This window comes from Vicia villosa, unplaced genomic scaffold, assembly GCF_029867415.1.
Source record: "Vicia villosa cultivar HV-30 ecotype Madison, WI unplaced genomic scaffold, Vvil1.0 ctg.000958F_1_1, whole genome shotgun sequence".
Taxonomy (NCBI): domain Eukaryota; kingdom Viridiplantae; phylum Streptophyta; class Magnoliopsida; order Fabales; family Fabaceae; genus Vicia; species Vicia villosa.
Window position 1 is genome coordinate 586,052 of NW_026705430.1, and position 20,669 is coordinate 606,720.

Here is a 20,669-nt window from a genome sequence, read left to right on the forward strand (position 1 = left end):
TCACAAACTTCATAGCTGAAAAAACATATTTCACGCTTGCAGTTGCCACTTGAAAGACTAAAGTCATCTTTAAAAGCTTATAAACCATATCAAATGTGTTGCACTTATTTGTTTCCACAAGTTTTTCACAAAGATCTTAAAGTCATTTTAACTTTACAAAATTTGGGTCCCAATGAATATTTCTAACATAATTCGGAAGCTGGTGTCACACCACCACTTTCGTCACATCTACAAAATTATTTGGATAAAGTTCAACAATCCTCAATAATTTTTTCACATCAAAAGCTGAAAATGGCGATGAGGGACTCAAACATGAAACACATTGTAAGAGTTCAGTATTCTCTTCATCAAACCTAGCATAAAGCTCATGCACTTGCAAATCTAAAACACTAAACAAAAAATCATGCTTATAATGATTCAAATTAGAAACACCAGAAGTTGTAGCATGTCACCTAGGTTTCTTCCATTGCACATACGGTGCATTCATATCAGGCACATCAATATCATGATTATTACAAATTTCCATAACGTTGGATATAGCTTCTTCCCATCCATCATTCCTCATTTCTTGTAATTCTTGTTTGGTAGCATTGACAAGTGACAAAACATTCAAAAGATCTTGCCCTCGCTTTTGTACCAATTCACTCAAATCATTTATACATCCTAAAATCTCAACCGTCATATATAACGGGAAGATAAAATCAAAGGATTGGAGCACATCTGGAAAAAGCATAGTTTCACCATATTTTTCAAATGATGTATCCTTCCCGACTTCTTAAATTGCCCTAATAATGGTATCATACAAAGTCATCAAAATAGCTAGAGTTCTAAAGTGGAAACCCAAACGAGTGTCACCCGCTCTAACAATAGATTATCATTTATTTAATCCATAGCCACTCTCTATCTGGCCATCTTTAATCAATTTAGCAAACTGAGTTACTTGTTTGTCCCAAAGCAATTCATGTATCTTGTTAAAAGATCGTATGTAATTAACAAGCATATTGACCTTACCGGAAAAAAATCACTAATATCTTTGTGAGTCTTAGCACATACAAAAAGTGCCAATTGAAGTTGTTGGACGAAACAACGCACATAATAAGAAGATGGATTCTTATTTTGGATTAAAATTCTCAAACCATCAAACTTACCTTGTATATTACTAGCTCCATCATACCTTTGGCCACTAATACTAGATAAATGAAAGCCATTAATATACAACAACTTCTCAAGTTCCTCCTTAAGTGACTTAGCACTTGTTTCTTTAACAATTACAATTCCAAGAAAACTTTCTTTTACCAAAACTTCACTATTAACATAGCAAATAACAACAACAAAAATTTCTTTACCAGCAACGTCACCAGATTCATCAATCAAAACACAAAACATATCATTTGTAATATATAATTTATTTTATTTCACATGCACAAGCAGCAACAAGATCCCTTCGAATCTTAGGCGTAGTCATAAAGTTAGTTCTCGAAGCACAATCTATTACATTAGCTATCTTTGTGTTAATTTCTTTTAGTGTACAAAAAATCAAGAAATGGCCCCTTAAATAAAGAGTTAAGGGACTCGTCACTCCCTCTAAATGGCATGCCACGCCTTAAAAGAAACTTAGTATCCATAAGAGACGTGTTAAGCAATCGTAAATGGACTTATGTAGAAGTCGCACCTATATGAGGTTGGTCAATAGCAATTTATGTGCCATACATGTTAGAGGAACGATACAAAGTCATTCTCCTAAAATAATGTAACACAATGAACAAAAGCAAAAGAAAAAGAAGTAGATGGAGAAGGAGAGATGATCAAACACAAAGGAAAAAGATCAAGGGATCATCTATCATCAATTTCAACCATTCCAATTCATAACACAATGGGAAAAACTTATCACCTATCCAAAGTAACAAAAATGATCAAATGATCATTTGATCATAATGTTTGAAATGGTGAAAGTTCATACAACCAAAGTATCATCCATGGACCATTTGAAATTGATGAAGCATTAACTAGCCAAGTCATGATCCAAGCAAACAAAAAGTCAAACAAAAAATAATTTAAAAAAAGATTAAAAAGGATTTTAAAATGATTTAAAATGGAAACTAAATGAAAAATTCAAAAGTAGCATCGAAACATCAAATAAATCGGAGAAAAATTGAGAAATTCAGAAATATTCCAAGTAATTAGATATCAAAAGTTGCAGAGAAAAAATATTTGAAAATGTGTAAAATTTAATTATCATATGGAAATTAAAAAGAAAATAACAAAAAATACTAAAAATTATTTTTAAATTATGGAAAAATATATATAGCTTATAGAAAATATTTTTATTGATTTATGGGAAAAAAATTGGAGTCAAAACGATCAAAAGAGCTATTTAAAGTAAATCAAAAAGAAAGAAAATATTAAAAATGAATTTAAAATAAAAAGGAAGTAAAATTAACAACGGCTAGCTGTGTGGCACACTCTCATTGGCTGGAATTCAAATCTTCCCACAAGAGTGCGTGCACTTCTGCATTGTCTTCAACCTTGAGTGATTTCTTCAAATCCATGAGCTCTGAGTTTTAAGCTCAAACAACATACGTTTAAGTTTCTACACATGTCATCGTTCACATCTCTTTGCTTCAAAGCCATTGATTGGCTCTGAGCAAAGAGAATTTTCTCAAGAACACAAAGAACCCTAGTTCTTCAAAGTAAAATTAAATGACAAATACGCAAGATAAATTCCAAGTAAGATAGGGCTTTCAATCAATGAATCAAGATGAAGAGTGTGTTAACTTGTTTGCTCAAAAATTTAACTCGTAACTACCTTTTTAGTTGGAAGCTTCGAAGGTCAACAATGGTGGAATCGAGTTGAAGGTTGCAGGTAGTTTCAAGATTCAACAATAGTTCATTTAGCTTCAGATGATGCCGATGAGTGATTTTGGGCAAAGAAACGAAGCAAAAACAAGCTTAATTTGGGAAAAAGATTTCGGGTTTTTGAAGTTTTTCATGAGTGAAAATGGCAGAGGTTTTGTGGCTATTCAAGCTTGCAAATGAAGGCAAAATGGTCCTCTATTTATAGGAAAACTGTTAAGGTCATGGTACGTGTGAAATCAGATCTAGAACGTGTGAACCAAGTTAAAAGTTTTCATTTTTGCAATCCGTGTGAGAATGAGGGTGAAATGTGTGTGTTTGGAATGAAACATGGTCGTTTTCACTTCATTCTTCGTGTTTTGCATCAACAAACAAGTTTGCACATATGCTGGTGGTCCCAAGTGAAGATTTAGGTATTTTAGGTTTTAGGTCATGCGTGAAATGAAGAGTCCATGGTGCCATGTTTCAGCTTAGGTCAAATGCAATCTACTTGTGCGTTTTGAGATGTTCTTTGTACCAAATGATCACTTGATGATTAAGAATCAAATTCAAAAAGAATCACATCAAAAGGAGGCTTAAGTTGAAAATGGCATGGATAACATGTTCAGGTCATGGCCTGATTTCTAGATTAGGCAATAGGTCGAACGAAGTTCTGGACCTGCTTTTGTGCACACATGGGCATCTTGGCCAAATCTAAAGTTGAGGTACTTAGAGTCAAAATTATGTTTGACCCTTGAAACAAAGTTGTAGAGGAGTTCAAATGTGATATTTGGCTCAAAGTAGATTTCAATAATGTTGAGAAATGAGAGAGTTATGGTATTTAGACCAAGTGACATGCCATACTTGAATTTAGGCCAACCAAACATGCACCAACATGTGATTTTTAATATCTTCTTGCATCCAAACGCCTAATGATGACACTTGAATACCAAATGAAGAAATCTTGATTGTCCCATGAATTACCTTGATAATTTCTTGAGAATTTGATGAGGATGGCATAGAAATAAACACATGAACCATACTTGGATCAACCTGGAAATCATGCACAAAACTTTGAACTTCTCTTGACCAAATGAAGTTAAATGAAGTTTGAAATGATTATGACTTAAGATTATATGTCATGCCTTAATGTAAAGCTTCTTGGACCATTTGCTTACCAAAACCTTGACTTTGGGAACCAAAACCCTAATTTAGAAACCAAGCTTTATCTTTTGATATCTTCAACAACAAACCAGGTAACCTTGAATCTCCAATCATTATTGACCATTGAATAATGTCCTTTGAGAATTAAACACACTTTTCTCCCTTAATTGCAAGTCCCTACCTTGTATAATAAGATAAGAAAGCAACACATATTTTTATATTTTGAATAAGGTTAGTATAAGTTAAAATATAAACAATCATAGAAGCAAAAAGAAAACAAATGGTGCTTGGTAATCTCCCACAAAAGAAAAACCAAAGGGGTTAAGGATTAGGAGGATACCATGCTTGTGATCTTTGGTTGGATGCAAATGATATGATAGGTGGAATCTTAGGGGTAAAAATTTGGGTATGACACTCCCCTTTATTATGGTTGCTCTTTTGCAACTTTGGTTGTTTGTAAATTTTTGTAACACCAGGGTTCGCTTGGTATCTTTGCAATGGAAGATCCATGGACCACCGGGCATATCTAGTGTCACTGATGAGTTGCGAGTCTGCACCTTGGCATCTTTGAAAGATTGTATGCTTAGGGTGTGAGAACCCTGGTTGCTTGCCTTTAGGAGGAAATGAGGTGTCTCGTTGCGACGAGGTACTGGATGTGCTCTTCATACTTTCTTGACAATTATCTTCGAGATTTACAAGCATCTTGTATTTAACACATTGAAGGTCATCTACCATTTTTGCCTTTTACATTTGTCTAACGTATTTAGCATTTACAAACACGTCGTACTTAGCATTTTATGTAGTAGCATATTTCTCTACGTGTCGCATTAAGTGTGTTGCTTGTGTTTCCTCCAGTTGGGTTCGTAATCGGTGGGACTAATGAGATGCATTCGTCTCGTTGGACTCCACTCGTCGTCACAGAGGACTGTTTCCCGACCAAGTGTCATACCCCAAAATTTGCCCATAATATTTTCAGATATTTTTACTCACCTGATTTTAAAATGCTTAAGACAATACAAGAATTGGGCACACATACCTGGCTCCTAAGCAATTAACCCACATATAGGGTTTTGCTTCTCTAAAGGTGAAATCAATTTCTGATGCCTCAAATGGACCTCATGGATTCCCATATGCTTCAAAGGATACTCATGCCAAGTTTCAAGCTCTGATTCACAAGATTGCTCAGCTAAAAGCTCAGAAAGTCAACAGTCGACTAATTTGACCTGAAAGTCAACTATGGTCAAAATACAGTCAAAATTCCTGATTTTTGGTCAGCATCCTTATTTTAAAGTAATATTCATCATTTGATTAAGGTTTGATCATGATTCATCAAGGAAAGATCAGAAATCAACTAAACTCAAAGTTTCTAAATTAGGGTTTTTGACCTAAAAGTCAACTGAATTTTGACCATCCATAACTTTCACATGGAACATCATAAATTTCCCAACCAAAGCCTAATTTGAAGGAAATTGAATTCTCTACAACTTTGTCTCTCTAATGCCAAGGCCAAAAATGAAAGATAAAAATTCTCAAATGCAAAATATGTTCCAAAGTGGCTTGTAGAGGACATCTTGGGCTTTCCAAAAAGTCCTAGAACACTTCCATACAATAAAAATTGAAAGAGTTATGATTGGTATAAGTTGGGCTATTTTTGGGAAATGCTTGAAACCATAATTGGCAAAAATTAGATTTTTGAGTGGTGGGCTTATACTTTTGAAATATGAACGTGACAAAGATCCCACAATAGGCCCATTAACAAATTATCCTTTATTTCTTGATTTTATTTCATTTTTATTTGAATTAAATCACTTAAATTCAAATAAAATCAAATATAATCATAATTAAATGATAAATGATGGTGAGAATATTTTCTAATTTCTTGATCAATCTAAAAGTCACCTTGGGGGGCCCATAAAATAATCTCATAATATGTTATGACTTTTATTTCTTTATTTTTGAATTTATTCATATAAATCCAAAATAAAATGAAATAAAATCATTCAAAATTGTGTGATTAATCTTTTAAGATCCTAATTGATTTATAAAGCTAAAGAAAGCGTGGAAAGGAAAGATTAGAATGAGATTGGATCAAAATTAGTATGATTTTATACAAATAAAATCAAATATTTTCTCTATACTCCTCTCACCAATTACATGGCTTTCTTTCCAAGTTTATAAACCCTAATATCATCATTATAAAGGGCACAACATCTTCAGTAGCAAGGGCACGAAAAATAGGAAAAATTGGAAAAGGAGGCTAGGGTTCCAAGACTTCAAAATTCTCTCCAAACTAGGGCACGACCAAAAGAATTTTCTAGCGAGTTTCAGCTAGATCCAAGAATTCAATCATTCTCCTAAGGATCCCAGGACTCAGTCTATACCATCATACAAGCCCATAGCACGTGGAAAAGTAACACACTAGTCACTCACGGTTTATACATGTTCTTGAAATTCACGCCTTTAATTCATGCCTTTTAAATCAATTCTATGCATGTATACTTATTCATAATCATTTTAGAGTTGTTTGGAACGTCTGTTTTTGAGTATTGGTACAGGTATGATCATTTGCCATTGTTAGGGCATACACGAAGGTGTTCATCGTTTTCATATTTACAGGGAGTTTCAGACCAAACTAACACTACCAATCAACTCCGGAGATCTTAACTAGTGGATCTGGGCCGGTAGCTTTTTTGTTTCCAAGTGATTTTGCAGGTTTCAAGTTGGTGCCATGGAGAAGGACGAACTCGCAACAAAATCCGCAAGTATCTGCATAGCAAAATCTGCAGGTAATTGCGCAGATATAGAGGTTGAAGATGATGATATGGAGGGCAAACTTTTGACCACCTGCGTGTCTTCTTTCCATTCGTTGGTCAATGAAGGCCTTTCCTCTCTCCTAATGCTATTGGCTGGTCAAAGAATATTGGACCCCACGCTTGACTATTTCATTTAATGTTCGTTTTCATGTTTAATGTTTTTCAACCATTCCACTAACGACTTAAAAACCTGGCGCAGCTGGCAAGAGCGTTGTTTCCATCACACCATAAACCTAGGTTCGATCCCTGGTGTTACGACCGACTTTAAATTTTAAGTCTATTAATCTAAAATACAGAGTCGTCACCTATATTATTTTTTATCCTAAGGATAAGGTTAAATGCGGGAAAACACCTAGTTAGAGAGATTCTAAGTAAGTCGAGAAATTAGGGTCAAGGGAAGGTGTTAGGCACCCTTAACCCTTCCTTAAGATTTTCTAAATGCCTCTAAGGTTTGTAAGAGTATTACGGTAAGATTTATGGTTTGTTCAAAATAGGGTAAAGGATAAGCCCTTAAACCTATTTAGGTTTGGGGAAAGGAGACTCGTTCCGGTTGCCCAGATGCATACGTACCTCCTTATTGGAGGATCAGAGTCAACGTAGTTCGTGGTGTTTGTTGGTATTTTTATGGGATTATATGATTATTGAAATTGGAATTGGTAGGCTGTTTTGAAGTGTACGTAGTTCGCGGTTCATAGATTCGCAATTTACAAATAAATTTTAATATGACATATAATCCCTATTTTTTTTAGTTTTTTGTATGTAGGAAATTAATTAGATATTTTAATTGAATCAGAAAATTTGTGTATTATAATGATAAATAGAATAGCAAAAGTAGTAATATTAAATCGATAGTTATATTTATTAATTAAATACTTTAAATAAAATTAGACGCATTATTAGCGACATACATTCAATTATCGCTCGAGGCATTAATCAATTTCGTATGATTTTTGTGTGTATAGGATATTTGATCGATGTGACATAGAAAGTCGATCGATTCGAAGACGCGGTGAAATTTTCATTCACTCGTCGTCGTATTATTCGTGGAAGGTTGAATTAATATTTTTTTATTGTTTATAAACTAAAATTAAATGAGACCAAATTACCTAAAATTAATAGACTCAAATTAATTAATTAAAATAATCTAACCTAATTGTTTAAATTAGTCTAATTAAAAAAATGGAACTAAAGGGTGCTAATTAAGAACAGTGGTGATAGTTAGAAAGATGACCCATGGCCCAAACCAAGTGTAAACCTTAATTACAATTAACAATTAAATTACACATAACTAATGAAACAATATAAATAAAAAAAGTAAAGTAAAAAAAAAATGAAAAAAAAAACAGTAGAAACAAACGTGGGCGGATAAAAGTGTAAACCTTAATTACGATTAACAATTAAATTACACACACCAATTCAAAAATGAGATCGTAGCCAAAGAAGGGCTGACACGTGGCGAATAAAAGAAGAAAAATAAAAATAATAAATAGAAAATGAAGCTATTATATGGAAACAAAACAAATATGGAGACACAAATATATCACTTTTGCATCAGCTTCATTTTTCCTCACATTTTTTTACCACCATCACCTACACTTAAATTATTTTTCCAGATCCAAAAATTAATTCACAATCTATACAGCACAAAATCATGAAAACAACACATAAAAAAGAAATTAGATATTGAAAAAATGGTATCTACAAGTTCTTAATCCTTTTTGCTTAGTCCCTAAGACGTAGGAAAATGCTAGAAATAACACAAATCAAATTGAAAATTTCCTTTTTTGATTTTTGACTAAAGAAAACGTGAAATGATAATTAAATAAAAGATAATATCTATTTTTAAAAAGTTAAATAATAAAGAAACGAAAATTAATAATAAAAATGTAAAAAAAGTACATTTTTTTGTGTTTTTTTTAGACTACAAATGAAATAAAGTTTGTAACAAACAAAAAGTAAAAACATTAAACAAAGAGATTTGAACCCATGACTCGCAAGTTCTTACTCTATATCAATTAGGCTATCTTGTTTATTTAAAATAAAAAAGCACTTGAAAGCATATATAGATCAATAGAATATTTGTTATTTTAAAAATATAAATAATTTAGAGTAAACTATTAATATTAAAATGTTAGTATAAATTCAAAATTTTGTAAAATATAAAGTTTAATACAATTTGACTGTTAGAAATATGGCGGACAAATTTTAGGGTATGACACCTGGGTTTTGCATATATTCATTCTTTTTTCAATTTGTTTGCACCTTGTAGATCCAGCGCATCCAGCCCAGGAACGACCACGATGCATGTAACACCCCAATTCTACCCAAAGCATTTAGGCAAGAAAATATCAGAGTATTTAAAATTTCATACAACACAATTAGGATGTTACACTAAGTAACCAAACAAACACCTAGAAAAACAAACGGGCATCAGCGATGCCAAAAGCATACACACCTGCCAATAACATGATACATAACACACGGAAGATGTGAACATATTTATATACATATAGCTCTCGCTCTCAAAGAGGAGTTTTCCAAAATAAAGCGTTTACTATACACATCAGCACATCATCACATATACATGTTCAAAGAGTCATATACAAATAAATAACAACAGACTCCCGACTCCCCGGTGTTACGTATCAGAGCGACCGACAAGACCAACTGGAGAACTACCTCTTCCAAAAGACTCCCAAAGCGGCTAATCTGCAGGATGCCACTCAAGCATCAAATCAGCAGAAGGGTGAGAATATAATTTATAATGAAAGCATGACAATTATAGTAATGCCAACAAGTATCATCAAGAATCATACAACAAAGTAATCCACTAAGTCAACCACAACAATATATAAGTAATGCGACACATGAATGGTAACATAAATTATAAGGACTGACGATGATGAATGAGACTCGACTATGCATATGCATGTGGTACCAAATCCGGAGTAAAACTCCTCCTTGTCATTATGACAAATACACCTGCCAAGCATTATGCTGGGACTTTATTCCACTCAGGAAGCCCGCAGGCTGTCGTCATCGAGCACGCAGCTCCCACTGATGACCTCTTGCCAATAAGGCTCATTCCGTTACCGAGCATTAAGCCCCTACTGGTAACCATGCCCGCAGGCCATCTGTTAACAGCATTCCGCCATTAACGTATTGAAATGTTATGCTGTGCAAATATAAGACTCTTTTACACGACAACAACATCATCAACAATATAACACGATCATACACTCACGTTACATCGTTTATATTCTATCCAAAAGGATACATCACCAATTAATAACATCGTTATCAATCACATCACACCATAATTACCACACAGGCATTAATAAGCACACAACACACATTCATCGTCAAAACATACTAGCCACATCGGCATAAATGATCGCATAATTGCATCACATTAAATTAATATTGGACAATTGGCCCACAACTCCATCAATACATCATCAACAAGTTGTAATAACAACAATTCAACAATGATAATACATCATTCTCATAACAACAATTACTTGCCATAAGGCCACACATCATGTTAATAACAAACAACCAAACATTGTCACATATTAAGAATGAACATTCATTAATACATAACACATATGAACATGACCTCATGTTATCGACAACTAATCACATACCTCGTACCAATACGATAACATTCACACAACAAATCATCATGATTTATCATGCACTAGTTCACAAAACCATTTATAAAAATCAACCAACCACTACTACATCCTACATCATTAACAATTACAACTAAGCACTATGATTATTTACCAATCATATCGCGCATATAAACAATTATGTGTTTTCATCAACAACCCTCATAACCAATTAATAACAAGCTAACCAAGCCTATACTATCATATAGAACATCCAACTAGCTTCCTAACACTTCGAACGGCGTACGAAACGGAGCTACGGATCAAAAGTTACAAGGTTCCAAAGTTTGGATAACATAAACATACTTCATAAGTTAACCCTACATAGTTCTATCACTAAATCCTAATAAAAATAATAGTATACTACATCCTATTAATCATTTCATTAAATCATAGTATAGTTCATTGCGTTAGCTTTCCAACGCTTCGAACGGCGACAAAATTGGAGTTACGGTTCAAGAGTTACGAATTTTCAAAGTTTTGGAAAAACAGAAAAAGCTGTTGTCCGCTTCAGCTCCGCTCAGCGGACCTTCGCAGAGAATTTTCTGCAACAGAACCTCCGCTCAGCGGACCCCCCTCCGCTCAGCGGACCTGCGTAAACCCAGAAAAAACCAGAACGAACCAGAACAGTTTCAGGCCCCTTATACCCACCAAAACCACTCCCAAACATCATTATAACACCAATACAACACATACAAACCATAGAAACGACCTAACATCAAACTTTTCATGGTTGATTCATCAATCTATCTCAAAACCTAACATTTTATTCAAACTCAATCAAGCCATGGAAAAGGAAAACAAACATGATCAATCACCATAACACAACAAGGATATCATTTAATCATCATACAATCATTCTCAAACAAACTTAGATCAAACAAGGACCACACAAGAAAATTGTGGAAATTGGAACAAGAAGAACAAGAACAAGAACAAGACTATAAGAATCATACATCCAAGATAAATTAGATTCACCCCCTTACCTTGCTATAGCAACGATCGGAACTCGATTCGGTTGAGAATCCTCCTTTTTCTCTTGTTTTTCCCCTTTACTCTTCTTCTTCCTCTCTTCTCTTTCTTTCTTTCCTTTTTCTTTCCATCCCTTTCCCTTCTCACAATATTTCTTTCTTATAAAGAAAATATCTATCCCGCGGAAATGACCAAAATGCCCCTACGCTCAAATATCGTTCAAACGCCCCAAAACGCGGAATATTACCTTAATGATATTTCTAGTACCAAAAATATGAAAACCTTCAATTAAATATTAGTCCGCCATCCCGAACTAATACCGACTGAAACGACTCCAAAAACGGTAAAATTCCAATAAACGTCACAAACGTCCAAATTCAGCATATACTTATTTTTCCGGGCGTTACAACTCTCCCCCACTTAGAAGATTTCCGTCCTCGGAAATATCCCAAACACAAACGAACCTGGATACGCTCTCGCATCCGACTAACCAACTATCAAGCCACGGAATGCACGACACAATCAGCACCAACAAAGAATCACTCTAGCTAAAATCCAAACAACCAAAACACAACATATAATCAAGACACAGACAACAACCCGGTCGCACAACATCCAAATAACCATGCCAAGACATAGCAGTCAAACATGTAACCAAAACATCTGGTGGTCTTATAATTCCTACCACATCCACTGTCCATAATTTGAACTCTAACAATTCATACACGCACATACGAACCGCGTCATTTCACGCTTCCGATGCGCACTCTGATTTCCCACAACAAACAGATTTACCAATTCCATAACCATCTTCCAGCTCCTTCTAGTATTCACCAGAAACTTATTGTTCTCTCTTATCATACTCAACCTCTTAATATGCTGTGTCAGCTTACACACCAGACAAAAGTCTTTGTATTATCCAATTCAAAGGTAAAAAGCTAATCTAAACACATCCTTGTTTCACAACACAAGCCCTCATAGATCCTTAAGTGACCAAATCATCCTCTCAGTCTGACCATCCGCTTGAGGACGAGACGCCAAACTCAACGCAACTTCGTACCTAAAGTACTTTGTGAACCCTATCAAAATTTCAAAAATAAACCTCGGATCTCAATCTGAACAATACCTTTTGAAACACCATGCAAACAAACAAACCAACAAACAACTTTATCAACATACCACTCGCCAGTACTTCCATCGGTTAATCCATTCTTATCGAAATAACGTGAACAATTTTCGTCAATATATCCACAATGACCCAAATCGCCTCACAATTACTCGACGTCCTCGGCAAACCAGAAACAAAATCCATAGAAATGCTATTCCACTTCTACTCAGGAATGGATAACAGCTACATGAAACCAGACGACTCCTGACAAGTCAAACACAAATAAACAAATCCCTTCATATCCTTCTTCATTACCTTGCCACTAAAAATGACCTTCTCAAATCTTGATATATCTTAGTACGTCAGGATGAATACTCAAATCACTACGACGCACCTCATCCAAAGTCCTCTTTTCAAATCCAAACATTAGGAATACAACCTCGATCATGACATCCCATGACATTGCTCTTATCAATCCGAAGATCACCATCTTTATCTTTGACTAATAAATGTCATCTTATCAACCCATTCAAATCCGATTTCTGACCTTTTCTAATCTCATCAAGAATACCATAAGTAAGCTTTCACATAAAAAGCTCAACACTTGAAGAAGTCGCTTTACGAACCAAACTCAAATCTCACAACTGTTTCAACAATCACCATACTCGAATCATCAACATAGACGTATGCAATGGTTTCTCATATTCAACTCGTTCTGATCAAACGAATACTTCAAACTCTTGTAGTCACGTACACACACAAATCTCGATCCGAATAATTAGTGCCTTCAAGTTTCCCAAACAGAAATAACAACTGCCAACTCTAAATTTTGTGACAGATAAATCCTTTCAAAAATCTTAACTTGCATAAAAGCATAAACCACCACTTACCCCTTGAACATTCACTTCACTCGACCAAAAACTCACATAAGGAGACTTAGCAAACAACTTCTTCTTCCCAACACGGACAAAACAATTCTCAAGTACTTAGCATGATCATCTTCACACTGATGATACCCATACCTCAAATCAAACTTGCAAAACAAACAAGCTCAAACCAACCCGATCCATCAAAATATCAATCCTCGAAAGTGGATACTTTTCCTTAATTGTCTAAAATCGACACAAAGCCTCGTAGAACCTTCCTTCTTAACCAACAAAACACATGCACCCTACGGCGACACACTCGAACGAACAAACCTCTTCTCAGGAAATCCTTAAGTCGACTCCTCAACTCTTTCAACTCAGAAGTTGGCATCCGATACGGAACCCTCGACACAACAATAGTTCTAGGAACTAAATCCGTCAAAATAGAACTCCAAGACAAAATTCCTCTTTTCGACGATGAATCAATGAAACCTTCAAGAAACACTTATACAAATGCACAACTATCCGCAATTCCCACAATTGCTCTTTCTCAAGGACATCTAAAATCGTCGACAACATAAACAACGTCGTACCACCTTGCACTGACTCATTCACTTCCAATATTATCAAACTAGTCAGATAAGCCTATCACGTCCAATACGATCCCGTCTACTATCAACAAGAGATTAAGGGTGATCAAGTCCTCAATTTGTCAATAGGTAGCCGACAATCATAATAGAGTATAAACTATCAGTACTAACATTAATAATATTCTTTTCCAACTTTTGCTCATAGCACAGAAGCACTATGATTCCATAATTCATAAATCTCCCAAGATTATCTGAACCAGCTAACACCGACGTCTTGCAGCTACGTACCAAGACACTTCTAACCAATATCTCAAAACAAAATACCTGAGATCCTACTCATCTCTTCATACTCCTAATTCTTACTCGAGTTCCAAAACGTTTCCAACAACGTCAATAACTCCTACAACAAAGTCTACCACAAAACTTTCCTAAATCACTGATCCAACAAAGACACCTCACACAAGGCTACTCAAACAACAACTTCACAGTCCATCAGTAGCGTTAGAGCATCACAACTCTCTAAATTACATTCCTTAGAAATAACAAAATCTACTCCAAGACACTCCAACTCGATTAACAACCGAAGTCTTAAGTCCAAGTCGCCTTTACTTCAGAAAACAACAAATTCCAACAACACTAGTACTGCTGCCCTCAATAGCATACTAACATCTTGCAACTGGAACATATCCGAGAAGCATATCTTCTCCCCCACTTAGCTTCAAACCATTCCTGCACACAACCGACTAGAGGCACAACAAGTACTGACAGTGCTCCACACACTTATCACGTACTGAGGAATTAAACACATTAGACAACACTGGCCAGACAGACCGACCTGCTCTGATACCACTAATGTAACACCCCAATTCTACCCAAAGCATTTAGGCAAGAAAATATCAGAGTATTTAAAATTTCATACAACACAATTAGGATGTTACACTAAGTAACCAAACAAACACCTAGAAAAACAAACGGGCATCAGCGATGCCAAAAGCATACACACCTGCCAATAACATGATACATAACACACGGAAGATGTGAACATATTTATATACATATAGCTCTCGCTCTCAAAGAGGAGTTTTCCAAAATAAAGCGTTTACTATACACATCAGCACATCATCACATATACATGTTCAAAGAGTCATATACAAATAAATAACAACAGACTCCCGACTCCCCGGTGTTACGTATCAGAGCGACCGACAAGACCAACTGGAGAACTACCTCTTCCAAAAGACTCCCAAAGCGGCTAATCTGCAGGATGCCACTCAAGCATCAAATCAGCAGAAGGGTGAGAATATAATTCATAATGAAAGCATGACAATTATAGTAATGCCAACAAGTATCATCAAGAATCATACAACAAAGTAATCCACTAAGTCAACCACAACAATATATAAGTAATGCGACAAATGAATGGTAACATAAATTATAAGGACTGACGATGATGAATGAGACTCGACTATGCATATGCATGTGGTACCAAATCCGGAGTAAAACTCCTCCTTGTCATTATGACAAATACACCTGCCAAGCATTATGCTGGGACTTTATTCCACTCAGGAAGCCCGCAGGCTGTCGTCATCGAGCACGCAGCTCCCACTGATGACCTCTTGCCAATAAGGCTCATTCCGTTACCGAGCATTAAGCCCCTACTGGTAACCATGCCCGCAGGCCATCTGTTAACAGCATTCCGCCATTAACGTATTGAAATGTTATGCTGTGCAAATATAAGACTCTTTTACACGACAACAACATCATCAACAATATAACACGATCATACACTCACGTTACATCGTTTATATTCTATCCAAAAGGATACATCACCAATTAATAACATCGTTATCAATCACATCACACCATAATTACCACACAGGCATTAATAAGCACACAGCACACATTCATCGTCAAAACATACTAGCCACATCGGCATAAATGATCGCATAATTGCATCACATTAAATTAATATTGGACAATTGGCCCACAACTCCATCAATACATCATCAACAAGTTGTAATAACAACAATTCAACAATGATAATACATCATTCTCATAATAACAATTACTTGCCATAAGGCCACACATCATGTTAATAACAAACAACCAAACATTGTCACATATTAAGAATGAACATTCATTAATACATAACACATATGAACATGACCTCATGTTATCGACAACTAATCACATACCTCGTACCAATACGATAACATTCACACAACAAATCATCATGATTTATCATGCACTAGTTCACAAAACCATTTATAAAAATCAACCAACCACTACTACATCCTACATCATTAACAATTACAACTAAGCACTATGATTATTTACCAATCATATCGCGCATATAAACAATTATGTGTTTTCATCAACAACCCTCATAACCAATTAATAACAAGCTAACCAAGCCTATACTATCATATAGAACATCCAACTAGCTTCCTAACACTTCGAACGGCGTACGAAACGGAGCTACGGATCAAAAGTTACAAGGTTCCAAAGTTTGGATAACATAAACATACTTCATAAGTTAACCCTACATAGTTCTATCACTAAATCCTAATAAAAATAATAGTATACTACATCCTATGAATCATTTCATTAAATCATAGTATAGTTCATTGCGTTAGCTTTCCAACGCTTCGAACGGCGACAAAATTGGAGTTACGGTTCAAGAGTTACGAAGTTTCAAAGTTTTGGAAAAACAGAAAAAGCTGTTGTCCGCTTCAGCTCCGCTCAGCGGACCTTCGCAGAGAATTTTCTGCAACAGGACCTCCGCTCAGCGGACCCCCCTCCGCTCAGCGGACCTGCGTAAACCCAGAAAAAACCAGAACGAACCAGAACAGTTTCAGGCCCCTTATACCCACCAAAACCACTCCCAAACATCATTATAACACCAATACAACACATACAAACCATAGAAACGACCTAACATCAAACTTTTCATGGTTGATTCATCAATCTATCTCAAAACCTAACATTTTATTCAAACTCAATCAAGCCATGGAAAAGGAAAACAAACATGATCAATCACCATAACACAACAAGGATATCATTTAATCATCATACAGTCATTCTCAAACAAACTTAGATCAAACAAGGACCACACAAGAAAATTGTGGAAATTGGAACAAGAAGAACAAGAACAAGAACAAGACTATAAGAATCATACATCCAAGATAAATTAGATTCACCCCCTTACCTTGCTATAGCAACGATCGGAACTCGATTCGGTTGAGAATCCTCCTTTTTCTCTTGTTTTTCCCCTTTGCTCTTCTTCTTCCTCTCTTCTCTTTCTTTCTTTCCTTTTTCTTTCCATCCCTTTCCCTTCTCACAATATTTCTTTCTTATAAAGAAAATATCTATCCCGCGGAAATGACCAAAATGCCCCTACGCTCAAAAATCGTTCAAACGCCCAAAAACGCGGAATATTACCTTAATGATATTTCTAGTACCAAAAATATGAAAACCTTCAATTAAATATTAGTCCGCCATCCCGAACTAATACCGACTGAAACGACTCCAAAAACGGTAAAATTCCAATAAACGTCACAAACGTCCAAATTCAGCATATACTTATTTTTCTGGGCGTTACAATGCACCTTCCCCTGTCAACCATTGGATTCATCCTTCACCAGATCTGAAGGCCCGGGAGCGCTATTCCACCATAGACTCTCACCAGCATGCAACACAGGATCCATGCCTGGTCTTTCTTTCCTTCTTTTCTTGTTGTTTGTTGTTTTTTTTTTAATTTTGTTTTGTTTTTTTGTCACATAGTTTTTTTTTTATTTAGAAAATTTTAATTTTTTAGAGTTTTGATTTAATAAAATTAATTTAGTTAATTATTTTAGTTTAATAATTTAGTAATTGATCTTAGGTTAAATAGTTAAATAATTTAATTTAGGTTAATTAATTAAATTAGGATAATTAATTTAAATTAGGGTTAACTAATTAAAAATAGGTTAAATAATTAGGATTAATTTAATCAGGATTAGTCTAATTTTTAGGTTAAATAATTAGAATTAATTTTTTAATAGGTTTAGATTTTAATTTTAGGTTTACAATTAGGTTTAGTCTTCAACTTCACAAACCATAGATAACCCTAAAAACCTTAAGGTAGGTGTTGCCCATTAACCGTAGGTATAGGTTTACCCCTTTGTAATCAAACATTGAATTTCTTCAAGCGCGATTCTCTTCTCACCTCATACTCCCTTGATTGTCGCATGCCTTTAATTTTAATTGTCTATTTCATTTAAATTTCGATTTTATTATTTATTTATTTAAATTATTTGCCTTTATTTTAATTTATTTATTTTCTGCCATTTAAATTCTAGAAAATGTGTATAGGTCGCAAGGTTTTTTTTTTATGTAATAGTAATTAGGACTTTATACTTTCCGCATTTTACTTTCCACACCCATAAACTGTTTTAAATTTCTGTATACTATTAACTGCACGGTTAGTAAATAGGGAGTGCAAGATAATTAATTGAACGTAACTCACTAATTCAAGATAAATATCTGAATACAATCACATGATTGGTGCACACACACCTTTAAGGTAATCCCTCTTGTTGCCTGTTGCCTTTCGATTAAAAAATAGTCAAGTCCCCCGAATTCGAGGATACCTAAAGCAAATGTTACTCTCAGTTCATCATCATAAGATCATAGTCCCTTCGAAGTTCCCTACGATAAAAAATGATCTTGTCCCTCGATGTTGCCTCGGTAAATGATGATTTGTCCCAATTGCTTAGGTATCCTCGTTGGTTGCCTAAAGAATAATGACTATTCTATCCTTCTCTATAGACTACCTACCTCTACATGGTAGGGACAGTTTTATGGTGAACGACATTTCCTCGATGACCCTTTTTAAATCCAATGAAAGGACTACCTTCCATCTTTATGGTATGGATAGCCCTTTCAAATGAAATACTTAAAGAACAAGAAAGACAAACTTAGGGTAGGTGCTTTAAATTGCTTACTCACTATTCAAACTTCAAAATCTTTTTCCACTTCTTTTCAAAGAATCAATTCAAAAAGGCCACGCTTATTTACAAGCTAAAGTCCTTGTCTTTTTCCTATTCACACACGACACTCTTTTCAAACAATTCAAACAAAGTGAGCTAAGCAATTAAGAGCTCACGGATAACCATGGATACAAAGGGTGCTTACTCCTTCCCTTTGTATAACCTACCCCCCGAACTCAAAATCTTTTTAAAAGGTCTTTTCCTGTTCTTTTAGCCTTTTTTATATTGGATAAAATAAAAGTCGGTGACGACTCTTGCTATCCGCAACATTTTTAAAAGTCAGTTCTCCCACCGTGTTACACCAAGGGTAGGATCTTTGTCCATACTTATGAGGCTTGGCTCTGATCGACGTAGACGTCTCCAGAATCCACTACCTATGCCTTGGATTGGCTAGATCTAAAAGGGGATCCACCAGCCACGCAAAAATATGTTTAATCCGTACCAGATATGTAGAAATGCATATATTTTGTATCAGACACGTAATCATGCAAGAAATGTGTTTGAGTCATATCAAATACACAAAAATGCGTGTATTTTATATAGACACACAATCATGCGAGAAATGTGTTTAACTCGTATCAGATACGTAGAAATGTGTGTATTATGTATCGAACATGCAAAAGTGTGTGTAATCTTTATCTCCTCGCCCATAGAATCTTAAAGAGAGGTAAACATAAAAAAGTGCAATAGATGAAAAATAATAGACAAGTATTTTCATTCATAATGAAGTAAATTTGTTGCAGCGAGACAATAAAATAACTAGATAACTAAGATAAATAAATCTTCAATTATAACACTAATTTAGCTGACCTCTGGGGCCATGGTCGGATCTCTTAGGGTCGAGAGTATGATCGGACGAAGTTGAAGTCCCTTGAGAAGCTCCCTAGACCGATACGAAAGAAGTATGACCAACTCTCTCTTCATCTAGTAATCTTTCTAAGGATCGGCGATGCTGGGTGGAGGACCAGAGATGATTTCTGATCGAATGTGTCTTTGAGGAAGACTTGGTTTCCTTGTTGCCATAGTCTAGGGGTCCCGTTTACTTTACTGGTATGATCATGAGGATTTGGTAGTCGGCTACTCCGGGCAAGGTGATAATGTTGGGAGAATTTTGCTTACAAGCCACCTCACCTAGACTCTGGCCCCAGTGGAAACCACTACACTTATCGGGCGGCCTGAGGCTATAGTTTGTTAGTGTTCTTGCTCTTCGATCGTATTTTTTCCCTGGCGTCTCTATTTCTTGAAGCAGGGCCCCAGAGTCATATATAAGAGGAAGATTGCTAGAAGTTCGACACTGAAATCACATGCTCTTCTGGTAAGAACTGAAGCAAGCGATAAGGAAAAAATGTAGTAGGGTCGGCATGCTCCATCATGACATATTGGATTTGGTCTGAGAAGGTCTCTTCCACCGGTCAAAGATCTTTTGGTACCTATAGGAAGCACTCCAGTACCGGATCTACATTGGTCATTAGCTATGAACTCGTCGTATCTTCGGCGTCATCACGGTAAGTATCATGTCAACAACATAAGATAGCGGCAATGTTAGATTGGAAGATAGACTGTGAGTCTTTGGCATTATCTTCGAGAATATTGCCTTCACTTTTTGGTAATTTCATTGCA

The 20,669-nt window shown here is 35.4% G+C and overlaps 1 protein-coding gene across 1 annotated transcript; it reads right to left on the reverse strand.

Moving 5' to 3' along the window:
- Positions 1-205: 205 nt before the first annotated feature.
- On the reverse strand, positions 206-1,386 carry LOC131632536 (uncharacterized). The gene is made up of 3 exons (XM_058903277.1): positions 1,149-1,386; positions 477-663; positions 206-389 (listed from the first exon to the last, which is right to left on the reverse strand). Exons 1-3 carry the CDS (start codon positions 1,384-1,386, stop codon positions 206-208), a joined length of 609 nt encoding a protein of 202 aa, XP_058759260.1.
- Between the last annotated feature and the right edge of the window lie 19,283 nt (positions 1,387-20,669).